This window comes from Apostichopus japonicus, chromosome 4, assembly GCF_037975245.1.
Source record: "Apostichopus japonicus isolate 1M-3 chromosome 4, ASM3797524v1, whole genome shotgun sequence".
In the NCBI taxonomy this organism is placed as follows: domain Eukaryota; kingdom Metazoa; phylum Echinodermata; class Holothuroidea; order Aspidochirotida; family Stichopodidae; genus Apostichopus; species Apostichopus japonicus.
Genome location: NC_092564.1, coordinates 28,156,351 through 28,175,180, shown reverse-complemented (window position 1 = coordinate 28,175,180; position 18,830 = coordinate 28,156,351). Strand labels below are relative to the sequence as shown.

At 35.2% G+C, this 18,830-nt stretch overlaps 1 protein-coding gene and 1 non-coding gene across 12 annotated transcripts in view; one reads left to right on the top strand and one right to left on the bottom strand.

The window, feature by feature from the left end:
• The window catches only part of LOC139967034 (diacylglycerol kinase beta-like), a 156,475-nt gene that overhangs the window by 104,891 nt on the left and 32,754 nt on the right, over positions 1 to 18,830 (top strand). For 7 of the 11 annotated variants that reach the window (XM_071970654.1, XM_071970647.1, XM_071970648.1 and 4 more), the window contains 8 exons: positions 80 to 97; positions 2,861 to 3,076; positions 3,940 to 3,989; positions 6,015 to 6,089; positions 8,140 to 8,259; positions 9,019 to 9,136; positions 11,951 to 12,039; positions 18,594 to 18,638. In XM_071970654.1, the coding sequence (XP_071826755.1) occupies positions 80 to 97; positions 2,861 to 3,076; positions 3,940 to 3,989; positions 6,015 to 6,089; positions 8,140 to 8,259; positions 9,019 to 9,136; positions 11,951 to 12,039; positions 18,594 to 18,638 (731 nt within the window). The remainder of the gene's footprint in view (positions 1 to 79; positions 98 to 2,860; positions 3,077 to 3,939; positions 3,990 to 6,014; positions 6,090 to 8,139; positions 8,260 to 9,018; positions 9,137 to 11,950; positions 12,040 to 18,593; positions 18,639 to 18,830) is intronic. The other 4 variants (XM_071970656.1, XM_071970646.1, XM_071970651.1 and 1 more) reach the window with 2 other exon arrangements.
• Trnay-aua (transfer RNA tyrosine (anticodon AUA)) lies at positions 11,536 to 11,607 on the bottom strand. The gene has a single exon. It is a non-coding gene; the product is annotated as a tRNA-Tyr (tRNA).

The following is an 18,830-nucleotide window of genomic DNA, read 5'->3' as shown; positions in this document are numbered from 1 at the left end:
TCTTATCTTATTTAGTTATGATCATATATTTCTATTTTGGATTTTTTTTTTTTTGCTTGCTACACTGTGTAAATCAAAGGTAAAGAAAACATGCAAGGTATGGCAGCACATTAATTCACTATATTTACCCGTTTTATTCCTAACTTTTCATATTTAATTCATGCTCATGCAACAATATATTTTAACTATCTATGCAGTGTATAGTCCGTCTACTGTAGTTTTCATTCTTTCATTCTCTCTTGCATATGATTTACTTTTTTATAGCACTATATAGTTATATAGACCTTTATAGTTATATAGACTTTTATAGTTGTATTTTCAATATTTGTATAATTAAGATATCAAAACTGTTAACTTTGAATCAAAGCATTAATATTTACCGTTGAAAACTTACATTGTTGTGTTTCTATATGTATGTGGAATTAGGCCCTGCAGTTTGACAAAGCCTGGGAAATGATTACTTAAGTTTATATTTATTTATATATATATATATAAATATATATATATATATATATATATATACATACATTCTAAAACATTAGTTTTTCCTGCGGGAGTATACTCAGACCCCCTGAGACTATATATATATATATATATATATATATATATATATATATATATATATATATATATATATATATATATATATATACATACATACATTCTAAAACATTAGTTTCTCATCATGGGTCATGCTTCGACAATCCCAGGGTTGCACACCTTCCTTTTTAAATATCCTGGATTCACCCCTGACTGACTTGTATTAAAGAAGTATGTCAAGAAATAGATATTGCCACCTCCTGATATTATTCAAAGGAACTAATTAAACGACATCAGATCCAAGTGTCAACAATGCATAGATAGACCTCCCTGTGCACATTTAAGCCACTGCAGTACAAGAACAAATAAACAAACATGTGCACCATCTGGTATTATTAATTTGCCAGATGGTTTCTCTTTGAAGAGAGTATCTAATTAATATTTTATCATTTATTCATCATTAACATCATCATTATTTATTATAAAAATTGTAATAGCTAACAAGTGTAGAAAAAAAAATTGTTATTAACATTACTGTTCATATATTAGATATATTAATATGACAATTAATCAATGCCTGGTATATGTCACACTGCATTGCATTCTTGGAGTATATTCACCTCCTAAACTAATTATGAACTGTAAAATTAATGGCATGCCATAGAGATGATTACAATTCCATGGAAGCTTTACATGCATACATGTATAATTATGGTGGTCTATGGAGACTGTGATAAAATGTCGCGTTTGCTTTTATTTTAGTCTTGTTTGGTGTGTGTTTTTAAACAATCATCAGCTATTATTAATGCAGGTACAGTAAACAACAAATGACCGCAGTGACAAGTCAAGTTTCATCTCACATAATGGAGTTAAGAAATGGAGTTTTAAAAAAAAAATTGAGAGGAAAATTTCCCATTTTCTTCCAAGTGTATATGAAAGTTGGTCAGGTATTAAGACATTGAGTATAGAATCTATTTCATTTATGAGCTGCTCGTGCAACTGTAGAAAAAGTTAATGTGGGGTGTAAAAGTCCATTTTTTGGGGGTTTTAAAAACAGAAAAGCAATATGCTTGTTAAGTTTGACAAATTTGCTGAAAAAATTGAAAGAGCTAATTTTGAATTATTGTGGCTCATCTACAGTTTTAGTGGTATATGAAGTACTGATATTAATATGGATTGAAATATTTCATTTGAAATGATGCTGCATGCAAGTTTGATCGAATTTAAATTTTCATATTTTTCTGCTGTGCCAATTTATTTTTACTATTTCTCTCTCTTTCTTTCCTTTTCTTCTGTTTCAAAGAATTTTTTATTGCTCAATTATTGATATTTCAAATTGATGGATTTTTGGATCATAAATTGACCTTCTTGACTTAAGTACCATTATCTATTTTGTTAACAGGGTTCTTATCAAAAGTATACCAGCAATTGTGGATTAATGATGATATGTCCAAAACACTGACACGTCACTTTTGAAATGTGGAGGTGTCTCCTAGCTCTTCGCTTTGTGTACTGTAGTGGAAATGGGATGACGCAGACTTAATTAATATTTGAGTAATTATTAATTAAAGGAATTTTTAGGCTAAAAAGTGTTAAACTATAATGAGAGTATAGATATTGAAGGAAGGCTATTACTGGAAACAATTCTAATGCTTTGCATAAATCAACCATAAAAAATTCTTTTTTTTTTTGCTCAAACATTCTGCTAAGTTCATCCTCAGCTAGCACTAAAGAAAAGCACTAAAAGAAATCGCTATGGAAAGATGCCTACCTTACTCGGCAACTAATTATCTGCTTCTCATTACATCAGATATAATCCCAAGGAACTTGTGTACCTAATATATGATAGAGATGCACATTGCCATAAAATACTTAATGTCTTGGTGGGGGGGGGGGAAGTGGGAGGGATGTGGGAGGAAGGGGTAAGGATGCTACTTGGTTAGTGTGTCATATCAAGATGCTTTTATGTGGTGAAATCTTTTTTAGTTTTGAAATTCAAGTTGGTTTTTGCTTATTTTTAGCAGCATTATGAATATATTTATATTTAAATTAATGCTGAAATGATAGTGTCGGCATTTGTAATATGCTACATAATGTTCCAGGATTTAGGAAGAAACAGACCAGATATCATCTGTATATGAAGAGCACTTTTTGTCAGAGAAAAAAAGAAGGGGGAGTGTTCAGACGTAGTGGTTCTGATGATTATTTTCAGTGGTATACCCATCCATGGTGGGGAACATTCACACACATACACATTTTTTTTTGTTTTTGAAAATGGCAAAATAATTTTCTCTGTTTTGTAAATTTGTTTACATTTCAGATTCCAACGGCAACTATCGCAAGAACATCCTCCTGAAATCTTTCATGCGAAAGAAGAAGAAGAAATCTCTGAACCGACAGGCCCGGAGTATGGATGACCTCACTGCCATGCGAGAGGAAGCGTACCCCGATGTGGCCAATCAGGTGGTCTTCATGAAAGACATCGTTTGCTACCTGTCCCTGCTGGAAGGTGGCAAACCCGAGGATAAGTTGGAATGTGAGTAGCAGAGTTTATTGTGAATTCTCTATATATACAGATAGATACATATAACAGACAGAAAAGAGAAGAAGAAGAAAAAAACAGCTTCTTCAGAACGAAATATTTATCACAGCATTATCTCCACGAATTGTGTGTGTTTTGCTGTATGTCACAATGTCTCGCTTTATTTTGCCATTGAGAGGAGGAGGCCTCGAGTTTGATATTTGAACCAGAGAACTTGGAAATCAATGTATCGTTTTCTTCTTTGTATCTGTTTGTCAAGTCATATCGTTTTTGCTCTGCCGTATGGATTCCTCTTGTTGTGTTGAGTTCTGTGGAAGGCAATCTGAGGCGCTTGAGGGGGGGGGGGACATTTATGATGTTTCTTAATTGCAAGTAGCTCACATGCCAACCCATGGGAGTCAACCTGTTTGAGGATTTCATCGCACATTCTTTCTTTTTTTTAAATTTCTGCTGTTGTTGTCAGATTTTCTTGAAAGGAAAAACATAGAAAATGGGGGGGGGGGGGGGAGGACCTGGTCTAATTTCAGTAAATGCATCCATGTGTTGTTTAGTTCAACCTACCTTGTTGGAACGAGAGTTTTTGAAATTTGCTCTTGGTTAGAAATGAAATTAGAGAACAGAGTTTGACTTGTCCCAGTAAAACGACTCTACCTGGTGGCCGGTAGGATGAGTTTTTGAGATGTGAATATACTCCACATCTTCACTGATTGTCAACAAATGACAGCTTTTGGTAAATCCTCACCTTTGGTTGATGAATATTAATTAATTGGCAAGAAATTCGTTTAAGTTTGTTGACAGCAAAAATGTATTTTTAATATGTGTCTGTTCTTAGAGCGTTTCCCTATTTTGCTCTGCAGTTATGTTTCGTCTCTACGACACAGATGACAACGGAATTCTGGATAGCAGCGTAAGTCCCCAACTTCCTTACTTCTAGACTTTTAAAGCAGAAATTGTTTTGAAAAAAAAAACTCAACAGAGTGTTTTCTAGAATGACTTTATTCATGACTTGCATATATGTGTACATTATGTGTACATTAATTCTGCCTGTGGATATTAAACAACAAATTTGAGAAAGAATGTTGTTAATTACAATCTTATTAACTTTATGACACTTTATGCATTTATCTGTTTTGGTTTATTATTAACATTAACTGCAATCACATGCTGAGTACAGTAAAAACACCCTTTAGTTGTGATTGCTATGGTCCAGTGTATAAAGGCATAGGGCATTAGAAGCAATGGGACCTAGGTAGCCATATGTGAGGTTGTTGGTCCAATTCACCCCTGCCCAGCCAAAGTAGGCTGGGATTTTCATCTGGGAAAAAATCCTTTCTGGTTTTCTATCTGAAATGTTCTTCCAAAATCTATCATGTATCATGTTTGTGACTATTGACAATCATCAGCTTTCTACAATATATAATGGTTGCAATGATTACTGAAATTTGGTATTTGAAACATTTAATTTCCATAATGGAATTTTGTTTTCTTTGCAGTTAAAATGTATTCTTTGTGTAAAATTATTAAAGTGTCCTTGGAGGGTTAACCAGCACGATATCATTTTTCATATTTTCATATCTAATATTTCCATCAGTCACAAAACACAGAAGGTTGCTAGGATAATTATCTGCAAGTAAATTAAGAAATGCACTAGTTTTGTAAGTTATCAACATTGCAAAGATAGATAAAATCATAACTGCTCTAATGTTCATGAGTATAAAAGAAAAACATGGAAAAATGTAGAAAGAAAAAGAAGAATGGTAATTATGGTTAAAAATGTTGTGTTTGTGATTTATAGAAAGACCTGAATTATTTTTCAAACAATGTCTCTTTGCATTTGATGACTTGGAACTTTCATATTTGAAATTTTTTCATTCCCTTGTATTTTCTATCTCTCTTTAACTTGTTTTTTTAAAAGTTTTTAAATCTCTTTTCCCCTGTAAATTATATAATTATATAGTTATTATGCAAGAAGAGTTTTTAACCAGAAACTTCTTCCATGCATGAACAGTATCTACCACTTGCAGCACAAACCCTAATGGTTGCTAGGATAATATGTTCCTATGTATCAGTTCCTATGTATCAGTTCCTATGTATTAGTTCCTATGTTAATTCCTATGTAAGTTCCTAAGTGTAAGAAATGTATATTTCCTTGGGAAGAAGTAAGGAGAAGGATAATAGGAAGCTAATCCCATGGGATTAGTAAAAAACTAAAGTACATCCAAGTTATCATCCTGGTATCAAGTCTAATATTGTAATTAAGAATGTTAAATATCGGGTTCCGTCGCCAGTTGCCGAAGGTATTACCACAGTTGCCAAGTTAATTATTTGAGGCAAACCATGCATTAGATCTAAATTTGCCTCCCTTCTATAATGTCTTTTCATTTCTTTAATTCATACTCTCTTGCATATGAAATTGTTGTTGGGATGGAATTTCAACCATATTTAGAAAAAGGCTGGAAAAGTGATTTATTTGAAGGAACTTATTTCTTGAAAGAAAAGAGAAAAGTAAAAAAAAATGAAGAAACTACTCCAGACTCAATCCCAAGGGTCTGCTTCTCAGAAATCTTAGTCATTAATAAAATCTTTCTGATAGAGTTGGATAACAGCCATTTAATCAACTCAGAACGTTCCACAACAGTGCAAATGTCACTCTTTAGCTCTCCTGTGATCATCTGTAAATTATTACAAATAGGAACATTTTTTAGGCTGGAAAAAAAAAATTGGACTCTGACCAAATTTCTTGCAAATATCAAAGTTGTATTTTTCTATGAATCCTAGATGACTGCAATGGAATATACCTTTTGTGTACATGTGACAGGCACCTTGTTTTTGTACTCTTCAAAGTTTCAAACTTAATTTTGCCCCACTGATATTATTTTTGTCATTTTGTACATTATAATGAAGTGTCTCTCTGTTTTAACTATTTTTTCAGGAACTTGACTGCATAGTGAACCAGATGATGCATGTAGCAGAGTACCTAGGATGGGATGTCACCGAACTTAGGCCGGTAAGCCGGTTAAGAATTATTGCAAAAATTTAAGGGAATATAAATAAATAAAATTGGTGAATATTTTCTGTTGAGGACCTAAAATTTCAGGGACAAACAGACTCGGTTGAACCTCATCTCTTATTTTTTAATAGTTAGGTCTCCTTTTAAGAGGCACTGAACCCGGTAACCTAGCAACATCACCCTATTCTCGATACTCTTCAAAAATGTTGTGTTTACTAATTAAAGGATTTTGTGCATGCAATCCGTTATTGGAAAAGTAACGGATTGTCGGGAATGGTCACATGGTGTCATATGAACCAATCAGAGCCAAGTATTAAAAACATTTGGATCGAGAGGGACTGTACGATCAAGTTTATTTCCAAACATTGGAGGTAAAGAAAGATAACCTGAAAATCACTGGTGAGATGTGAAACCCAAATATATGTCAGTCAGTAAAATAGTTGTCAATCAAAACTTTCATCAAACATTAAAAATTCTCAAAGCTCTTTCCTTCAAAGTTACAAATTTATTGTGTAATGTTTAATGCCCTTAAATGCCGAGGAATAACCTGGAAATGTTTCAGCAATTCTCGGCACGGAAAACATTTGCCGCCACTTTTTTATGACCTGTCATATCCTCTGACAGGAAGTCACACAATGATTCACAATGATTTATTGTTGATACTACAAAATTTGTGAAGTTTTCTGTTCATCGAAGACCTTTGGTCTAAAAATTGTCTTTAACTTTACCGTTGAATATATGCATAGTTTATCCTACTTCTTCAAAGATGAATGTCTGTGTGTCAGCAATAAGTGTTACAAACAGGACATGATACCACAGTGTGCTTGGAAGTTTGTCATACCAGGTTTAATACACACTTTGCATTAAATGTGATGGGAAAATTTTGAATTTCAGGACTGTGACCCGAAAAAACAAAAATTTAACAATGGCACTCCAGCAAAGTGTGAGCTTGTTATCTTCACCAAAAAACATAACGTGGATACATCAATCTGACAGAGAAAGATACAATTTATGACAAAGACGCTCCATGTTTAGGAGTCTTTGATGGGTGGATAAGCTGTTGATGGAGTACATGCAATTATTGTCGCTTGATGGATTACATCAGACAAGCTCGATAAGCAAATTACCGACAGAAAATAAATTTGTCGCTGGAAAGTATCGGAGCAGACCGAAGGGTGACGACTTTTGAGGGCGCAGGATTCATCATCCTGTTAATTAATTAGCCCTCGTGACATCGTTGTGATAGTCGCGCTAGGGTTATATAGTCCTATGTTAAGGTCTTATAAATAAATTTGTTGGGGTAATAGAAAATTCCTTATTGTATGTTATAACATTGCAATTTAAAAAATATCCAAAACTGTTGTGTGTTTTAATTTTTTTTTCACTGGCGATAATGATTGGAGGGAGGGGTAGGTGGATGGTCTAAAGAGATTGGCTGGCAGATTCTATTATTCATCGCCTCCTTCTTCACCTGCATGGCCAGAGAGGCATTTATTCTAAAAGCACGCTCTACGAGAAATTGTGTTTATTGTAAATGATAAAACCAGAACTTTCTTTTCAATGATCCCCATTTTTTAGCTGAAATGCTTGACAATCTGCCATCCAAGTAGTCTTCACTTTTACAATAAAAAAAAAACGAAAAAAAAAACAACCTTTCCTGTAGTATTCCTGAAAACTAGAAGAATCTTGTTTTTTTCAAATTGGGAATTATCTACAATATGGCAAAAATTTAATGTAATGTTTTGTTTTTTTCTGGCAAAAGATATTAGGGAAAGATTAGTACCTTATTTAGCTTCCTCCACACACTTTGCCTTAAGGTGATTTTGAGGCTGTTTATTAAAAGTATTTGTGGAAATATTTTTTCCCCCTCCGCAATAAACTAACCAAGAATCAAGAATTTTCCTTGATTCTAACTATATATTTTGTTTTCAATCCCTGTGGACATGGAGCATAATCATGTCAGTCTTTGTTTTTTTATTTTTTATATTTGTTTTGTTGTTGTTGTTGTATGTTTGTTATTGTTATTTTTGGTATTGTTTTGTTGCAGATTCTCCAGGCTATGATGATTGAGATTGATTATGACTCTGATGGCACAGTATCCTTAGAGGAGTGGATACGAGGGGGTATGACTACCATTCCACTACTGGTTCTTCTCGGCTTGGATACAGTAAGCCTCTCTCATTGAATTAGAGACCCCCCTTATTTCATTCTCCCACGAACCTTCAAAGCGCCGTGCTCAGTTTTTAGGTTGAAGGATGTAAAAGTTATTGTTGCATACAATTTAAAGGGTTTATAATATTCAAGTAGTGGGATTTTGATCTTTTGAATGCCAAAAGGTAACTCAGGTTGTCTGGACAGGTTTGCTCAGCCTAGAGTCTTTTCCTACGTATTGTGAATTCTGTCAGTCATTTTCATGCAGTCTTGATGTTTAAGAATAGGGGGTGGGGGGGGGCGGGTGGTAATTATCAAGAAACAAATGAAACATCTAGATGAATAATAATTTTAACTTTTTCGATTGAAACATGTATATGGAAAAATAAAGCAAATCCATGCAAATTTTGTAAAATTATACTTCCTTATCAACTCACTGACTTGTTGTCGTAACATTTACTGATCACTGATTTATTGTTGTAACATTCACTGATCTTAATGCTTACAAAAGTTTTGTGTGAAACAGTTAACCATTCCATGAAAACTGACACACGTAACTTCCATTGGAAATGTTGACCATATCATATTTGTGTTTACATTTAACTTCTGGTAGGTGTTTATCCAAATATTTTGAGAAAATGTTTTGGATATTATTAAGAATTTTATAATGTGAGTCATGTCTGGTAACTGGAAATCAGTGTGAGATTTGGGATTCCTGTAAGTAAATTGTCACAATTAACACCCCCCCCTACCCACCCACTTTTTTTTTGTGCAGAATGTTAAAGATGATGGCAATCATGTTTGGCGGTTGAAACATTTCCATAAACCTGCGTACTGTAATCTGTGCCTCAACTTACTGGTGGGTGTAAGAAAACAAGGCCTTACGTGTTCATGTAAGTATGCCTTCTGGTTTAATGACGATAGTGTTGTTGACTCATTATGTAATACATATACTAGTTCCTGTAATGGGTGCCACTTTGATATCAAATATTTGGTCTGGGGGGGGGGGGTGTAGGGGATCTCCAAAATCAAACAATATTCATTATCAAAACTGGTTAAAATACATTTTGATAAAGACCCCATAATTAAATAAATGTTTTAAATAAATATATTGTTTGGTCCTATTCTTGACTTTCTTTATATCAATAATAATCAATGTATTTATTAATGTATGGTGTAGAGAATTCTACATGGCATTCTACAAGGAAATTGTATGTGCGTTCAATATTGTCATCAGCTCGAAAGAATGATACAAGCAAACAGAATAATTTAAGGAACACAGCGAAGGAGTCAAGCGAGTCTTGCGGTTCTCCATCACAAAAACCGTGTTATTCCGTCTCTGCCTCAGATTCGCTCCCCTAATGGCCCAGGGAAGGTAATGAGTGCTCTTGGGATGGAAACACAAAACTTTCTAAAGAGCATCTAAGTATCGGCACAAAAAGACAGAAAGATAAAAAATATTAATATGAAAAGAAGACGCGAGATATGCTGGTAATTTCCACATGAGATTTTAGAAGTGGTTGCACTTCTACAAAGTTATTCTCAAATTCCTACAAGGATGACATTGAACAGAAATATCTCAAGGATATGAGGAGAAGATGTGACGTCAAGCTCTACGTCAGAGTTTCAACCTTTTCTGCCGGGTTTTCAGGTCGGCCGAGAAAGAGCTCATTACAAAACTGTTTGTGTAAACTTTGAATCATGAAATATGACTTTAGGCACAAATTTAAGAAGGATGTGTTATAGACATATATAAAAGACACCATTGTTAGTCATCGAGGTTGTATTCCTATAACACTTTTCATTATTTGGAGAAATTATCCTCTATCATGTGAGGTTCAAGTTAAGGTTAAATTGATTAAAACGACTGGACTATTAAGTCTAATACGCAGACCATAACCACATAATTCAGTTACTTCTGTGCAACACAAAACTTGTATAGGAAAACCTAAGACTTCTATGACCTCATAAGGACATGTTTACAATACATTACAAGTTTGTCAATGATTACAGTGTATGACGTCCAAAGAGTGCTCTGTTGTTTACTTGTGTTTGTTCTTCTTTCGTTATTCAAAAATACATTTACCCTCTGGATGAACCTTTCCATAAAACTTAAATTAAACAAACAAAATTATGAAGGTATCTTTTTAATCACTCGCAACTTTATTTTGACTGATACTTAATAGCTTTGATTAAAAGTTAACAAACAAAAGCAAAGGGCTGTTTTAACAACCATAGCGTAACTGAAGGTATTTTTTTTTATGTAGACCAAACACTTGACAGTTGTACCCTAGCCCTGGTAACAAACCTTGCTTTGTTATTATCTGTGTCAGTGTAAGAAAGCAGTACACTTCTACTGAGCTAAACTCTAAGCAAGGAATCCATCAATCACAATCTACATACATTTGTTGTCAACATGTATTTGGACATTTTGAGTGTAACATTTGTCGCAAGAAATCCATTGGATAGAAACCATTGAGAGAGTCTGTCACTTGTGGTAATCTTGTTGTTTGTGATTTCGGTAGGTAAAAAGCACTTTCATTGAAAGGGTCTTACAAAATTCATTGGGAACAATACTTTTACCGTGATTATGCAAATCAGGTACTTTCAGTGCGATCCATTTAGGTTAATATTTAAAAGACGTTACATGCACAGACTCGCCTTCGTCCTTTCAGTTTCAGCAATTTACTAAATACTGATAAATGGCCTTCTGATGCAAGAATAAATCAGTGTTGCTTCTTCTTCTTATTTTGTCAAGTTTTCCACAAAAAAAGTAGGTGCAATTTCACAGATGAGCTGAGGGCAAGGCCATTGATAAACATTTGGGTTAAGGTTTGTTTCAATACTGATCTAAATATAGAAACTCCCGACTCGTGCCTTTTTATTGTTCTCAGCTTGTGAAATCTGTGACTTTGGAAAGACCTTGTAAATTTCCAAGGATGTAAAGTTACGTCAAAGACGGAGACTCCTGCCATTTATTTGACTGTAAACAGAGAAGACGAACGTTGATAGTCATCGTCAACATACTGTAAAATAGACAATCCTGGAGGCACGTTGTCACTTCTCGACTGGGTTTATTAAGAATCCCTAGCTCGCTTGGTAAAAACAGCATATAAATACTGAAAAACTGCATATATATATACATACATAAATATATACATTACATACATATATATATATATGTATATATATCGATATAGATATATATATATATATTTATATATAATATTTATATATATATATAATTGAAATCATAGTGAGCCGGAAAATCAAGAACAGTGAAAATACTTCCAGCCTCCACCGGGGTTCGAACCCGGGCCTCCCGCTTTATATGCGAACACCCTAACCACTAGGCTATGGACGCTGATTGTATGTTCAGAGGTAAGGAAGGTCGTAATTCCACTGTAGGCGCCTTTCACCTGTATCGAACAATGCTACTTCGGTTTTGGTGACATATTTTGCCTTACTCCAGAGACATATATATATATATATATATATATATATATATATATATATATATATACACATATATATTGAGAATGCATTTTGTGTGCTAACAAATAAGTTACAACCCAATACAAAATGCAGCTCTTCAGTCATTCTGAAGTTGTCTTTGGTGTACATTGCAGAGTGTCCTTTATAAATGGCAAAGCTTCACACAGTCTGAAATGTAGCTCTTCATTCTGTTTTTTTGTTTATTCCAACAGTCTGTAAATACACTGTGCATGAGAGATGTGTACAGAGGGCGCCAGCTAATTGCATTCACACATACGTGAAGTCCAAGAGAGCAACAACTGTAAGTGCAAGCCTACAATTTAATTTTTACCTTTCCAGTTTGTTTTTATTTGGGAGGTGGAGGAGGAGGATGTAATTAATATTCAGCTGTGCTCTGATTGGCTGATTCAGGACACAGACCAGTAGTATCAGATTTCACTATGAATAAAGTGTGACACCTATCAACGTCCTTTCAAAGAAGGTGCATTTAGCTGTCAATTAGCAAACCAGTTAACAGCAATAATAAGTCTGCCCTGACTACTATACAGCAAAATGTTTTACTGTAAGCAGAGTTTGTTTCCGAAGAATCCAAGGTCTGGATATAGGAGCTATGGGATAGTCCAGGTTCTACTGTAAGCAGAGTTATCCTGTGGCTTTGTGGGATGCATAGAGGCTAAGCTTTCATGCCTTGCTGCAGATTGGAAGGTGAATTCACTCCAGGTTTCATGGATGATTCATATAGCTCTTCGACCTGGAATTCACTGAATTTCCCAGCTTCCGACCATTAACACTGTCTTCACTCTGCTTGGCTGAAGGAAAATATAGACCAGAGAATTACGTTGAAGTAAATAAAACATTCTAATTGCTGTTCACTAATTCCTGAATACCTCCACCATTGGCTATATTAACATCTTTTTGTGATTCTATGTCACAGGAAACCTACCTAACATATTATGTAATTGTATAAGTGATGTAATCTCTTTGTTTGTTTGTGAGGGTGAGGGTGGGGGGTGTAGCAGAGCGAAGGGAGGGGAGTATATGTGGCATAAGGGCACTCTAATTGTGGAATCTTCAATCATCCAAGCAACCTTGTCCTGTTATGGATTTCATTGCTTGGAACTTTGCAAATCCCACTCCCCCATCCCTGACATTGGAACATAATCCTATAAATGCCCTTGCATAAAACAGAAAATTTATCAATTATTTCTAACAAATTTTCTAACAAAAGTCCAACATCAGCTATGGTAGAACAAAAAAAAATAATAATTTGTGAATAATCTGTTCACTATTGAGATATAGCCTCAGAGTCGGTCAGATGTTTGTTGTGAAACTACTTGAGGAAAAAAGGAGTATCTATGCAGTGAATAGGAAGGTAGTCATTATGTCACGATTCTCCTTAGCCTCTCTCATTCAAATGTTGCAATAAACTCAAGTACTTGAAAGCTCTTATAAGCTGTTAAAGGTGAAACCAAAAAACAAGAACTATCCAATCTAGGCAATAGTAATATATATATATATATATATATATATATATATAGAGAGAGTAAAGTCAACATATGAGGCAAGAAAAAAATTGCCCCCTGAAAATTTCTGAAAGGTTGTATGTTTCTATCTTGTAAGTTCATAATGGCTGAACAGAAGTTTTGAAGCATATTTTCACCCATTTTTTTTTGTCATGAAAAAAATATTTTTGCCCTTCAGCATTTTCAATTTGGATTCAGCACCTGGAATTTCTAAAATAAGGCATAACTAAGTCAATGTCAGATTTCGAGTCATTTAGAGTCATGTCTTGTACTTAGCGGTCTGAAATGAAAATAAAAACAGGAAGGGGAATCTTTACATATTCCAGACCCCCCTAAACAAAAACAAAAATGTAAGCCAGTCCTCTGACCTTTTGCAGTTGCGTCAATTTCCTGGAAAACACTGATGGCTGTTTTGAGATAGCAATCTTGTATTCGCAAGCCCTGTCAGAGTTTTGTCCGTGTTTTTGCTTTTCCCTCGCAGGCAAACAACAGAGACATTTCAGTTAAAAGTAGAGAAAGGTTTAGGAACGGTTAGTTTGATTATGTTTGGCAATGACGTCAGAGCGTCTGCGTCTGATAGGTCCGTAAGTAGAGATATTCTACGGGAGTCTCTGAGATGTTTCGTTGGCACGGAGATTCCTGACTATGACAGTATGTCAACATGATGTGCCTCAAAAACTGTCTCTGTTTGTCTTATTGCATTCAAGAAAACAGGGCAAAGGAGAAAGTTTTTACTCTCGTTATGGTTGAAAGTAAGAGAGGTCAAAGTCGTGGCGTATCAACAACAACTGTTTGTTGTTTCTTTGCTCCAGTGTTCTCGTTGATATGATTTGATTCCTTGATGTAATGGTAACTGCATGTGTATGTATGTGAGTGTGAATGTATGTACAGTATGTATACGTATGATGCTGTGCCGTATGAACATGGTAAACCCACCATGTCCAGCTTGTATGAAATTCATACTGGTGAGTTCTCCGTCTGCTATCATTATTGACGAAGGTGAAAGGTCATTTGAAGTCAGCAAAAGTCCAAATCTGAAAACTTAGTTTAATAGCTAAGTCAATTGGTTCAGCTTTTTTGGATCTCATACTCGGCATGTAGATATCCTTTAGTGAGTTTTTGGTTGCTAATGTGTTTGTTGGTGGAGGTCAAAGGTCTTTTGAGGTCAGCAAGAGTTTAAGTCTGGAAACCTTGTTAACAGTTAAGTAAATAGGATTCAGCTTAGGTTACTTTTGATAGTTGGAATGTAGGTACCATTTACTCTTCTGTCTATTACATGCAAATGACAAACAATAATCTGGTCATTGAAAAATATAACTTTGTCTTTGAATAGTTTCCTGAAGAATCAACCAAATGGTCCTTTTCTTAATGATTCACCAATTCTTGGCAATATATCTTATTAAAAGCCTCACTGGTACCCAAATTGCCTCTTTACTATCGCTTTGATGCCTTTGAAGTGCCTGTCACATTTCCCCTTCCCCCTTGATGGGGATCCCACCCCTCTCTTATGAATTCTTGAGTGCTCTCATTTTAAAACAGTTTTTGAAGGTGTGGTTCCCCTTATCGACAAATAGCAACTCCTCTCTCCCCCCTGCCCCCCCCCCGAACCTCCACCATATTCCAAACAAACTATAATACACTGCTTTGTTGAGAACTCTGCCACAGTGTTTGTCTATCTAGCATTCAGCATTTTGTTCAGCTGGCTTAGACTTCGCTCTATCTTTTTTCTTTTCTTTTTTTATCGTTGTTGTTGTTATTGTTTCAGCTATCAATCCTTCAAAACAACTTGTTTTTTTTCTTTCTGTTGTGCCAAAAAGTCATATCAATCGCTGGTGGGAAGGACGCAATTTAACAATGACGTCAAAGTTACTACAATTTTTTATCCTCTGGAATAGATCGTAGAGTAACGTCAGTAACACATCTCTATTAGATCGTCCTGAAAAACAGCAATTATTCATCCCTCGAATATTTTCTCGTGACGTCCTGTTTTTGGTGTGAGATAGATTTCCGGCTGCTGATGTTTGCTCTAGCTTTAATCAAATGAATCAACTAACTTCAACAAGAGTAGGATTATTTGGTATTTTGATAAAAAAAAGAAAAAAAGATGAGGTAAGTGTGTTTGTTTATCCTTATTAGTAGTCGTAGTGTTTGCTATCCTTTTGTGGGCTTGAACTGAAAACAGAGGGACATGTTTTGTTGTTTTCGAACTGTCTCTTTTTTTGGTTTGTGAGGTGACGTATACCGTGACTGATCACTCCGGAACGGTTCGTCCTCCCCCGAGTGATAAGCAGTGTCGCAATGCCACAATGGTGTTACTCTGCCATCGCCGGCGGTTACGCATTTACGTCATATCTTTCACACCTCAGAAAACACAGGTGAAAGTTGTACGTCTGAGACCACACTGTTTAGGCTCACGTCATGATACGATGAAGGTCCTCTCTATTTACCACCGTTTAGTCTATTTACCTTGATAAGGGCAGACACGAATCAATTTATTCAGAGAGAGTAGACTGATTTAGCTGTACAGGCAGAAAGAGCAAGAGAGATAGAGAGAGTTTAGAGGAATCGGTCAATAGGATTAGGGGATCCAATGGAGGAGCTCAATCAACTAGAACAACCTGCTTATTATTATTATTATTGAATGGACTGTAGTGTTATACTACTCAGAGGAACTCTTTGGAGTACCAGTGAGTGTGTGTGTGTATGGGACCTAAAGAATTCTGTGTGATTGTAAACTAAGGACTACCTTGTTAGTTTGCAAAAGGCCTGAAGCTAAATCTCTTAGCAAGTTGGTAAGTATAATGCTTTTATTATTTAGAATACGAGCGAGAGAGGAAGAGAGAGCAAAAAAGGTTAAAAAGTTCTGTGTATGTGAAAGAAACTTTTGCAGTGTTATCAATGCAAGGAGGTTATGGAAACAGACATTTTCAGTTTTAAGTTCTAGCTCAAATTCGTACTCATAGGAAGAAAAGAGTCAGTAGTAGAAAACTGCAAGATGGAATTGTACCACTAATCTCTGTCATTAGGAAGAAATACTAGCTGGAGTTTCTGATCAAGATCACTGAGTATTTATTAGAATATAACTTCATATTTTTGTAACTGACTTGAGGTCTGAGATAATTCAGCGACTTAAAATGTCATGAAGCTATTTTGGATGGAGTGCAAGTGGTACCCATGTTGACAAATGTTTTAGTGTAGTTTTCAGTTCATTTTGTAAGGTCAGACTCTCCCCCCCCCCCCACTCCAACCCTCCATTGTACCTTACTGCTGTCCCCATAGTACCTGGATAGTGTGCTCCTTACAAAATAATTTTCATCTAGTCGGATATTTTTTAAAAGTGATTTGGCTATTAGTATATATTTCATATATATATTATCTAAATTTGACAAATTGGAAGACATCATTCTCTTTGTTGGATAAGTTCATGAACTTGTAAAACGATAATTATGTAACCAGTCCTCCTTTGATTTCAACCCAACTCCCTCGACACCATCATCGTCCATCCCCCCCCCCCTATAGGCCACATGTTGGTACCTCTTTGGCAGATGTGCAACCTAGTTTTTGAGTTGAATTCCATGGGTTGTAGAAACAATCCATCAACCCACCCACCACATGCTGTCATAAACCCACCTGCTGTTTAAGGTTTGAACCATTCTAAAGAGATAGGATTATGTTTGCTTTTATCCTGTAAGTGGTTCATATGGTGATATGTCTGAAAAAGTAGCATCAATGGATCGTTACTTGATATTTCCACCAGGAATGCTTTTATATATGGCGTCTCTACCGATCAATAATACTATTCAATGATTTTAACCAATTAATAAATTAATAAGAATTCTATTTCATGATAATAATTACATCCTTAACTATATATTATTATTGTTGTTGTTATTATTACTATGATTATTACTATTGTTATGATTATTATTGCATAAATTTTATGAAATATTTTCAGGTATTTCAGACAGTTTGCTTAAAGCTTGTTTAAGACAATTAGCTTTTCCTTTCCACTTATAATTTGGACATTCAGATCATTATCAGCATAAATTTTTGTTGGTCAAGAGAATGCTTTTTTTCCGGACAAACTTAATACTAGTAGATTAATATTTGTAAGAACATGAAATTTCTTCACCTGCTTTCACCAAGTAATACTTTCAAGACAGCTTCTGTTTTGAAACATTACATGTTTAAATGCATAAAATGTAAATGAATTTGTTGCCATTTTGCAAATTGGACCAAACATTGGACTCACTGACCAAGGGACATAGTATATGCTGTATCCATTGGCTACCTATTTGGCACATACAAGTAAAAATAATGAGCATGTTGGAGCTAGGGTGCTTGAAACTTCAATCGATGAGAATATTGGTGTATGTTCTCATGACATGTAGCGATGTCTAACGATCTTGCAGATGAGAGTTAATGATACCTTTGTTCTTGAACAATATCCAAGCTTTGAAAGTTTGATTGGATAGATTGAAAATGGCATCAGTGCCACAAACAAATAGTGAATGTGGCATTTTGTGTCACAGTGTCAACTTTTGCAAGGCACAGCACTAGTTTTGTGGGGAGGGGTGGGGGAGGGGGGAGGGGCATCATAGACTGTTGGCATTGGTTTCTCTTCCTCTGCTTTTTACTAACTTTATAGTGAATTTTTTTCATAGGTAGAGGTATTCTCTACAGGAGAATGATATTGCAATATATTACCTCATTGTTATTTTTAAGTCATATTTAGCCAATTTTTTTTCTTTCTCGCACTTTTGGAAAAGAACACAAAGAGATGTGCAGAATCATGCTTTACACAATCTCTGTAGAAGTATTTGTGTTCTATTGTCATCACCAAGGCTGACGGCAGCAACTTTTTGACCGCAATTAGAAAAAAATGCTTATATTTGGGGATTCAGCCTTGTCTTAAAGAAATATCCAAGTAGTGAATAGATTGATTACAATATGATATAGAATTAAAAACAATATATGAAATTATGGTAATCATATAATCAACTCATCCTGGGGCATGTCAAAGACTCTTTTCACTGTGGTCTGTGTTCATCAGTGCATGAGCCAAATTCCCTTTTCATGAAAATTCAATGGATTTGTGGTAATTTTTCTTTGACGTCAACCACTGCTCTGGTTGATTCTAACAAAGAGTGTGAGCCTCTTGCGGTTACCATTCTTTAGTCAGGTTGTGTTTGGTTACCTGTGTAAGTACACTATTAATACACCAACAGAGTGAGTTGGTGAATGAAGTCACCTTGGGTACATTTACCCACGTATCAATAGTCAAACCAAATTTGAAAAGTTAGCTGAAAATTCATCCTTTTTGTAACCCCAGCAAAGCTTATCGAAAAAGGAGGCTGAATTGTGGGGTGAGGTACCGGTACGTATTACATTTCCATCTTTCTGCCCACCCTCCCCCCACCCACTACCCCCCTTGAGTGGTTATATGTTGCACGTTTTGTTATTTTTCTATGATTGTTATTATTACTATGTGGTGGAATATGTCACAGAATTAAAGTTCATGTCCATCGGTGGTAGCATATTTCTGTAAGGTCATCTGTCTGGGTTTAGT